The sequence below is a fragment of the Gymnoscopelus microlampas genome, assembly GCF_963454915.1.
Source record: "Gymnoscopelus microlampas genome assembly, chromosome: 9".
Lineage (NCBI taxonomy): Eukaryota > Metazoa > Chordata > Actinopteri > Myctophiformes > Myctophidae > Gymnoscopelus > Gymnoscopelus microlampas.
This window is the reverse complement of record NC_139946.1, coordinates 41,456,984-41,467,558: the sequence shown is the minus strand read 5'-3', so window position 1 is coordinate 41,467,558 and position 10,575 is coordinate 41,456,984. Positions and strand designations below refer to the sequence as shown.

Below are 10,575 nucleotides of genomic sequence, written 5' to 3'. Positions count from 1 at the left end.
TCTTTTTGGTGAATACCAAGCTGTATTCAAACTCCTCTAGCTAAAGAACAGAGCATGGTATCAACTCACTTTCTTTTCCAGATGAAAGAAGAGATTCTAAGCTTTTTTTTGAGATATTCTATGTTTTCATAGTCCTAGTACAAAATGTTCTGTGGGCCCTCAAAAATGAGTCAGAATGGTCAAAAACCTTGGCAGTGGGAGAGCCATTCTAGAAAACCCCTTGGCAGTCAATGTGTTAAATACTAACAGAGGGCCCTGATGGCTCACTCAGAGTGAGGGGGTGGGGCACACCAACAATAGAACAAAACTGGCCAATTACTGCTCCCATCACTGCAAATATAGGGAAATGGGGGGAGTTTTCAGGGAGTCTGTAACAGATATGTGGCACATTAAACTGACTGTAATCTGAGTTCCCAGAAGTTTTCAACGGGAGGTGCGAGGAAACTTCTGTGCCAGAGCCCTGGTACTTGTGGGCGAGATGTAACTTACGCTCAGAATCTGAGCGGACACGCCTCTTACCGGTCTGAGAGCCGTCTAAACAGTCCGACGAGAGGCAAACAGCAGTACACAACAATGGCGGCTCCTATTTACCCCGTCGCTCCTATTTACATGCAACACCCACCGCATGTGGATCCCGCCCCCTTTTCTTCATTGGCTATTGATTTGAATCAGAACGCAGTGGCCGCGCCCCTGCTGTCCAGGCGCTGAGGCGAAGTCTCCCAGACTAAACTGGCTGCTGATTCCCCTTGCTACGTTTTTATTCTAGGGTCATAATGCAAACCTTCCCCAGATGACCATAGAGGTCTGGATGGTTCATGATATCAGAGTCTAGGGCATCTGATGCCTAGACCATGCTTTATAGACCAGTAGAATTTTAAAATGGACTTTTTGACATACAGGGAGCCAGTGTTAAGATTTAAGAACCGATATGCTCAATTTTCTAAAGAAATTACTAAAGACTTGAGTAGCAGCGTTCTGAATCCGCTGCAGTTATCTGATAGATTTTTAAAGATTTGTTTTGGGGATTTTTAATAATAAAACACTTTTTAGATTCCTGTTTAGCATAAGTCATTTAATCTGACTTTGATGGTACTAATGTGGCTGGTTAAGGTTCTGAGTCCATGAACTACATCAAGGTTTGAAACTGAGCACTGACTTTTAATCCATCGTCCTTGCCTCCAAAACAATTAATTCCGTTTTGTGGTATAATCCAATTGTTGATTTGTTTGATACATTTTCTCAGTGTTTCTATTGTACCATTAGTCGTCTGGTGATACAGCCTAGTAGATTTGTTTGTCGACAAAAAGGAACATACATAAAGGAAAATAACACCCACTGACCTGATATGAACAATTAAAAAATGCAATACTGGAAAATAAAAGATGAAACTTTTTAGCTTGTTCTTTGTTTAACTAAGGTGTAATGTTGATATACGTATGAAGTGAAATACATGATCAGCTGACTGGGTTATTTGTAATGCTAATATGCAGTGTGCCACAGTACCACTCCTATCGTTTGATTCACTGGGTTTCACACATTCAAATCAGTCAGTTTGAGAGTGAATGGAAAGCAGACAGTGTGAATTGTTGTTTTTTGTAAATTGCTAATTTATTCTAATTATTACAGGACTGACTCAATAGTCCATCAACCAATTTGTCAATCTGAAAGACATGTTTGCCCACTTCTGAGTTACCAAATCTGTTCAGCTTGACACCCAAAAGATCATGTGTTGTCTTGCCAGGAAATAAACTTATAACAATCTTATGTAACCAAATGGACAAAATAAAAGTTACTAAATACATAAAAACACTACTGACTGACTACACCAGTTGGAGTTGGAATTGCACCAACAACCATTTAAGGCTTTAACTTTAAAAAGGAGGTTTGTTTTACAGAGCTTTAAAACTGGGTTGGGGAGCTGAGTGAAGACACCATGATTTGCAGAAGTTGACATTTTATTCACTTTAAATTAAAACAGCAAGTAACAATTTAGGCCACATTGATACTAGTTAATGTTAGTTATGGTTTTCCTCAAAAGTTAAAAATGTTCCCATTGCCCGACTCAACAGACAAATACATTAATACACAGCACACAAAGCAAACAGCACTACAGTTTACTGAACTCAAGATATGGCATATAAAAGGAAGAAGGACCAACATTTTAATAAATCATTGCTAAAATTCCAGTTTTATTTTGAACTCTGTCTAGTTTTTAGGAAGTATTTTATTCTGAGGCTGGATTGAAGCAACACTTTGGCTAAACAATGTGTTTCTACTACGAGTATAATGTGGACCAAATGTGCCTTATTTTCACCCTCTGGTGCATAAATAAGTTGCTGAGACTGCACAACTATTAACAGTCTAGCTAGTGCCACACACACACACACACACACACACACACACACACACACACACACACACACACACACACACACACACACACACACACACCTATTACTATTACTTACTAGCCATGGCTCACATGACTCTCGTCTGTCACAAGCGTCATGGCAGTAGGAAATTTCTCCATTACAACCCGTACATCTACATAAACGTTCAGATTTCAGATATAAAGTGCTGACCCCACGGGCACGGATGTAACAAATTAAAACGGCTGTGTCTAAGTACCCGTTTCTTCCGTATTGTTCGGTAAAAAAGCTTTTTAATCCGACCGGTGACCATTGCCTTAATGCGCCACGTCACAGTGACGTCGCGCTGGGATGCGCGCGCAACGGGGCTGCAGTAAAGCGCTCTGCTCAAACGCATTGTTTCAGACAATCTATCATAACACGCAAGTCGCGTAATGAAAATGAAAACAGAGACTTTACCAATGAACTGAGAAGAATGTCTAGCTATTTTAACAGTTTGTCAATGGTCGACAGGCAGGTTTACTCTGCCAAATTAACGTTACAAAATGGGTTATCACTGCAAGACCCTTACTCACTTTCTCCCTGTCAGTGGGTCCACGACCCCACGAAATGGCCATCCCTGCAATGGCCAGATATTCATCTATATCTCATCGAAACGCCAAGCATTTTCACAAGGGAGAAATTACATGCTTATAAGTCCCTAGAAGCCTACAACTTTGCACTATGTGGACATGTGCAGGACATAGATTTCCATGCTTATAACATAGAAGACTTTGTAGTCCTGAAGGCAGAAGTCTTACCCAGCCAACGACAGGGACAGAAAACAGAGCTGTACAAGTCGTGGGTTATCATCAACCAAAGTAATGACCGTGTACTGACAGCTAACTGCACCTGTATGGCTGGGTATGTACACAACTTTTTTAATCTTTAATCCCATGTACAACACACTGTTTTTATTATTCATTTCACTCATTGTTTACACCTGTAAGCCTGTGATGTGACATTTGATTCTGTCATTTAGATTGTAATGAAATGTTAAGGTCATATGAGCTCATAAAATAGGCTACTCACCTGAATGTACAGGGACAATGAATAAATTATATTTCACACTTACTTCATACATAATTGTGTTTATTATTTGACTAGCAGCCTATTAATGTTAAACATGTTGGATAGAGTTCAAATGCAATGGTGACAATGTTTTACTAATGGGTGTAATTGTGAACTCTTGCCAACAATTGCAGGTTGGGGTCATGTTGCAGCCATGCAGCTGCACTGATGTTTAAAGTTGAGATGTTTGTCAGAATGGGAAAGACAGAATCAGCATGCACCTCTGGCCCTTGCTTGTGGAACAACTCAAAAAGAACGGTGAAGCCAGCCAGATTGAGCGAAATCAGCTTCAAGAAGCCTAAGAGGACAGATACACATCTGCACCCAGCCAAAGCCAAACCTTCACAGACCAATGTCAAAGGTATGACACTATCATACAGTAGTACAATCATAACACTAACTCAAATCCTGTCATTACATAATACTCTGACATTTCATATATAATGCAATTAGTAGAAATCAGTACACGGAAGAAGCAGTTTTGACAATACTTCTTTAAAAAAGACAGTGAATCGCAAAAAAACACTATCAGATTTGCTTTAAAACATTCTTACTTGCCAAGTAACACATTTATGACACATTGAACCAACTGTTGCTAAAACATGTATAAGGAAAATAGGTCATGGTAATAATGTGTCTTTATTTTTTTCCAGTGTTGACAGATGAGGATATACTAGAACTGAGAACACTGGCACCTAAAGCAGCTATCCTCACAGCTGTGGACAACAGTGACACTGACACAGCATCTGAAACAGAGGACTGTGACACTCAGGCAGAGAACCTGCCAGAGCCCCTAGTAGGTCTGTATGATGCAGATCTGAGGGGCCTTAGCCTAAATGAAATACAGGATAGGAGTGAATTAGCATTCAACAAACTGAAACAAAGGTTAACGCAAGTGCAGTGTGTAAACCTTGAGGTTACAACCAAAGAACAGGCCCAATCGAAGCCCTGGCACACACACAGGATTGGAAGGATAACTAGCACAGCCTTTCATCGCACATGCACAGTGAAATCTGAGTCCGCTAAAAGTAAACTAGTAAAAGATGTAATGCACTACGATGACATTGATTTGAATGTCAATGCAGTCCTTTGGGGAAGAGATCATGAGGACACAGCCAGAAGACAATACAAACAATTGATGCAAAAAAAACATCAAAACTTTGATGTGAAACAATGTGGTCTATTTGTACCGCAAGACAAACCACATCTTGGGGCATCTCCGGATGGCGTGACGAGCTGTTCGTGTTGTGGGAGAGGAACACTTGAGATTAAGTGCCCATATAAATACCGTGATGGACTGAAAGGGAGTGGGGAGGACACACAGTTCTGCCTAGACAAATCACTAAAACTTAAGAAAAGTCATCAGTATTACCACCAAGTCCAACTTCACATGGCAGTATGTGATGTCAAGTACTGTGACTTTGTTGTTTGGACACAGCTACCTGTAGTCATCAATCGCATTCCCAGGGATGAGGAAATGCTGCAAGCAGCCCTGCCTAAAGCTGAATTATTCTTCAAACAACATGTTTTGCCAGAGTTACTAACACGTAGCATGGATCCACTCACAGCAACACCTTCTGTCTGCTCACACTGCAACAGGCCAGACTTTGGCAAAATGATAAGCTGTGATAAATGCAAAGGTTGTTACCATTATACATGCGTACAAATAAAAAGAAGACCTGGGAAATGGCACTGTGAACAATGTAAAAAGAAATGAATGTTTTATTAATTTTAAGTACACTTTTACACAGGTGTGTTAATGTTCCACACACAGAATGAGGAGGGTGAAATTTTACTGTGAACAAAGTTTAAAAACACATACAAATTAATGAGATGTAGTTTCATGTAATTAATTCGACCTACACTTTTACACAGATGTGTTAATGTTCCACACACAGAATGAGGCCTGTGAAATTTTACTGTGAACAAAGTTTAAAAACACATAAATGAATGATGTAGTTTCATGCAATTAATTCGAACTACACTCTTATTACTGTGAACAAAGTTTAAAAACACATAAATTAATGATGTAGTTTCATGCAATTAATTCGAACTACACTCTTACACAGATGTGTCAATGCTCCACACACTAAAGGCCTGGGAAATGCTATTGTGAACAATGTTTTTTTTTTTAAAGAAAAAGAATGAGATGTAGTTTCATGTTGTTCATTCATCTTCTAGGAACTACACTCTTACACAGATTTGTTAATGCTCCACATACAATTACAATATCATCTAAGAGATCAGCTTGAGTGACTGGAACAACAGTTGATAGAATTTTGAATTTTTTCCATCTACCTATTATTCTTTCAATGTGTATTCTAACATTAGACAACTGCCTTGATGTATTCACTTCTTGAGCAGAGAGCTGCTTCTTACCTTTAGTAAAATGAGGGATTTTAAGGGTGGCACCACATACAGCAAGTTCATCTCTAATAGTAAACCCACGATCAGCTAGAATTTCATCATTGTGTTCAAGAAGTTCTAAAAATCCAGACTCTACTGTAATTTGTTTATCAGAAACTCGCCCACCCCAGCCTGGTGAGAGAAAACTAATGGATCCTGCCGGTGACATCCCTACCAAATATTTCAAAGTGTTATGGTGTTTATAATTTGACCATGTTTGGGCCCTTGAATTTAAATTTGTCGGTCTGTTAATAAAAATCTCTGTACAGTCAATGATGCACCTGCAGTGTTTATACTTGGGTTTAAAACATTTTGGCATTGTCTTTAATACCATATACTTACTTGGCCACTTGATGAGAGGTTTTAAAGCCTTACTCATAACAGGGAGCCATCCTCTTAATATTTTCGATATCTCACATTCAGTAACATTGAATCGAAATGCAATATCCTTGTTGCTGAGACCCAATCTGAGCTTCATTAATATAACCAATAGATGATCCTGCAGGCCCATAGAGGCACGGACAACCTGAACGCTAGGTTTAAGTTTTAGGATCAACCACTCAAACATAACACTGGTTAGACCTGTGAAGAACAGAACACTTGCCGCTTTGCTTTTGATTGAGCTGTAGGAAAACTCAGTGTTTCTCAGATTTTCTTTTAGTTGATCAATTTCTGCTTTCAGTTCGTTGATGTCTGAGCGTAGGTTGACACACTCTGTAGAAAGCTGGCTGTAGTTGAATTGGAGATCATCATAGACAGTCTTTGGGACCGTCGCTTCTGAAAGAGAAGAGTGGTATTACAGGGGTTAAACACTTACAGTACTGCTATTTTATACTTCAGCTCTTCAAAAATACAAGCTACAAGCTGACGGTGCATAGCATGAGCTTGTAGGTCTGCTATTTAAAAAGAATATTCTACGAAATCTTGAAAAATAGTGCACGTTTTTTTTTGAGGGGGGGTCTGATAAAAAATTGGGCAGACCAAGTACACTACGAAGCTAAAGATCAAGTTTACTAAGTAAACTACACATAAACATGAATCCAACATGAACAGAAAATATCATGTGTAAACAAACAAACAAATAACACACATTTTCACAACCATGACAATAGTGCTACTAGGTCAGTATCATGGTCAATATCGTGTCAGCATCATGGTCAGTATCATGTCAGTATCATATCATCATGGTCAGTATCATGTCACTATGAAGCTATCTATGAAATCTATTAAAACGTTTAAGGTACCACACAATTGTATACAGTATGTAGAGGGGATCCCTGCTTCATCTGTCTCTGCTAAGGGGTCCTTGGCCTGAACGTTGAAGACCCCTGGACAAAGGTGTTTGAGGTTCTTACCAGTGCAAGGCTCCACTGTGGAATCCAATGCCACCTCATCTTCTATGGGCTGCTGTGGATCACCACCATCCATCCGTCTGTGATAAATAGGTTTATCATCCCTTTTTCTTTTCCTCTCAAATCTGTTGAGAAGAGAGCTAGCACTTATTTTTCTCATTTACATATGAAAAGAGAATAAAAAATGAACGTTTGCCTGTTATCTCTCCTATGATACCACATCAATACAGCATGGAATTGTGGACAAAAACTTCAAAGTTTTGGGTCTGAGAGTCTAAATCTATATATACATAGAGGTACACACAGTGAGACCCGATTACAGACCGAAAATAAATCTAATGAGCAACTATTGGTCATGTTGCAATGTTTACCTCTCAAGTTTGCCTTTAGATTTTTGGGGGTCTTTCCTTAAGTGAGGGAAGATCGAAGGCACAAAGTCTGGACTATCATAGACCATAGATGCTGCTCCTGTAAATAAAAAAAACATTTAAAAACATTTTTATTATATATCTGTGACAGAGAATCAAATATAGTCTACTCCAGGGGTCTTCAACGGGACCCCTACGGGGTCCTCTGAGTTGCTACAGGGGGGGGAACCCTAGCATCCCTATTCTAAGGACAACTTTAGCCGAAAATAGCAGATCTACAAGCTCACAACGCCAGGAGTTGTGAGCTTGTAGATCTGCTATTTTCGGCAAAGAGGGGAAAAAAGAGCAGACCAAGTACAGAGTGAAGTATTGGCGGTTTAAGTGGTTAAATGTCTGAAAATACACATTAACATGAATCCAACATTTACAAACATTTTAAAAGCTTTAATCTGCAACACAACTGTATGTAATATATAGTGGGGGTCCCTGCTTCATCTCTCTCTCAGTTAGGGGGTCCCTGCTTCATCTCTCTCAGTTAAGGGGGTCCTTGGCCTGAAAAGGTTGAAGACCCCTGGTCTACTCTATTCCAACGACACTTCTCAAATGTGCTACTTAAGTCCTGACTCCAATGCAGATACATTGGCTATCCTGTGAGTTACAAACATATCTATAGTTAACTATGCATTTAAATAAAACCAGAATTATGTTATGCATGATGTCGCTTATTTAATTTACCTGATATGAAATGCGCGCTGCATAGTCGTGCATTTTTAATGAGGCCCTCCTTCCATTCAGTTCTTCGGATAGCTTGCAGCCAAAGTCGTCTGCGGTTAGCGCTGAATGGAGTTTTATTTGATGGAATCCGGTAAAAAACAAGACCTTTATTCAAACTTACTCGGTTCTGGCACCCCACTGCACAACACGACATTATTCACAACTGTATCTTCTTCCCAAACCGAGTCAAAACGCAGTCGAACGCGTGCCAACTCTATTGTGAGTGAATCACTTCCGGGTGCGTCCTGCAGCCTCGCTGCGCGCGCAGCCGCATTGTTTGTATACAAATAATTGGTCTATGCTTTCAATTACACGACCCTATCGGTTGGGAGATGTATTGCAGTCTCTGATACATTATAACCCTGAGGAAATGGCCACCGATCAGATTAAAATGCTTTTTATTTAACAATATGGATGATAGACCCGCCCGTTTCAACTTGTTATATCGATGCACACCTCGTGACATGTTGGGAAGCAACACTGTTGTGTGATGGACAGGATCAATTGGTTTTAATATGACCATGCTAGCAGCGCTAGCTGCGGGGACTAGCTTAGCTAAACTAGCAGCGCTAGCGAAGCTATGCCATGTTGCTGTTAACATTCCCTACCAAGTACGCCTTTTGAACGATAACAAACACATTAGGCCTACTGATATGAAAATTAAACCTTATAACGTTTTGATGGATGGATTGAGGATCTATATTCTTACCGTGTGCCTGGGGGAGGCATGCGTTAATCCGACAGACCTTTTCTCCGACTATGTGGCATCCGCGTGCGGTTAGGGTTAGGGTGCGGGTTTGGTTCGGGTTTAGTATTGGAAACGTCGGAGCGCTGCGCTGTCGGAGGAATGCGCTGTCGGACTAACGTATTGCACCCGTGCCTGGGGGAATGCTTCCATCAACAAGTAACAATGGAAGAAGAGGGAGAGGAGAACTTCCCTCCGTGCTAAAAGCTGTTTTCCGTGCAGAAATAAATTAGCAGAAATAAGACTTCCGGTTGACGATCTCTTCAGAATAAGAGTACCCTCTAGAGTAAAAAGAAGCAATTGAAAACCATTTGCACGTTAAAACTATAAATTAAGCATTTAAACGAAGCTATAAAACATGGGGATCTCGTGGGGAGCTCGTGCTAAATAGCGCCCCTCTGATCTTCCGGTGCAATTGAAACGCTTGATTGATTGATTGATGTACTTTATTTAGTAAGACATGAGAACAACAGTACATGGAAGTACAAATTCACAATACAAGGTCTACTAAACTGGAAGACTCATAAAAGCACTGAGCTTGTTTCAAATGAGTTCCCCATGCACACAAATCATGATACATATAAGAGACAGACAGATATACACAACTACTATAGAATGTCATACAATCAGTTTACAGGTTACTGGTATGAAGAGTGAGAAATATGTACAAAAGGAGAAGGAGAGAGGGGGGGGGGGTAGGGGGGTAGGTTAGGTTAGGACTTAGACAGGGGCCATTTTCCAATTGCAGCCTCCTGAAGGTGTATCTTTAGGGCTGTTTTGAAAGAGAGTAGGGTTTTACACTCCTTTACTCCTTTTGGTAGGGCGTTCCACATTTTTGATGAATAGCATGAGAACGAGTTACTTCCCTTTGTTGAGCCAAAAAAGGGTTGGACAAGGTTTGTGGAGCTTCCTCTGGTATTGTGGATCACATTGCTTCAGGGCAATGTGATTGAATCACTTTCAGAGGATGATGTTAAGCTGTTATCTCAACACAATATAATCACGTTTTTTGGTCAAACATGAATTGTTTATGTTGAGCACATATAATCAGTTAAATTACATCCAATAGGCCAACTTTTTTTTCAGTGCACTTAAGCTCTGTAAGGTCTGCTCCTTTTTCCTTCTACTCCAAACCTCAGAAAATAGACGATCTACAAGCTTGTAGATTGGATATTTTCAGACAGTGTTCCCCTCAGAATAGGGATGATAGGGTTAAAGTGGCTAATGTTGAAGACCCCTCCTGGTCTATAGGAACAACAGCAGGCCATGACAGGTAGAGACCTGTGGCTTTAATGAAGAGAGATGAGATGTATGTTCACTGAGATTAAGTGTGTGTGCGTGTGTGTGTGTGTGTGTGTGTGTGTGTGTGTGTGTGTGTGTGTGTGTGTGTGTGCGTGTGCGTGTGCGTGCGCATGGGCGCGCGTGTGGGGGGGCTAATGCAGTATTAATTG

At 40.3% G+C, this 10,575-nt stretch overlaps 1 protein-coding gene across 1 annotated transcript; it reads right to left on the bottom strand.

The window, feature by feature from the left end:
- Positions 1 to 4,659: 4,659 nt before the first annotated feature.
- Positions 4,660 to 8,564, bottom strand: LOC311051537 (uncharacterized protein; the record flags this gene model as incomplete). The annotated part of the gene is made up of 5 exons (XM_084066114.1): positions 8,341 to 8,564; positions 7,609 to 7,705; positions 7,241 to 7,362; positions 6,468 to 6,662; positions 4,660 to 4,715 (listed from the first exon to the last, which is right to left on the bottom strand). Exons 1-5 carry the CDS (start codon positions 8,531 to 8,533, stop codon positions 4,660 to 4,662), a joined length of 663 nt encoding a protein of 220 aa, XP_083922240.1. The 5' UTR covers positions 8,534 to 8,564.
- Positions 8,565 to 10,575: the final 2,011 nt, after the last annotated feature.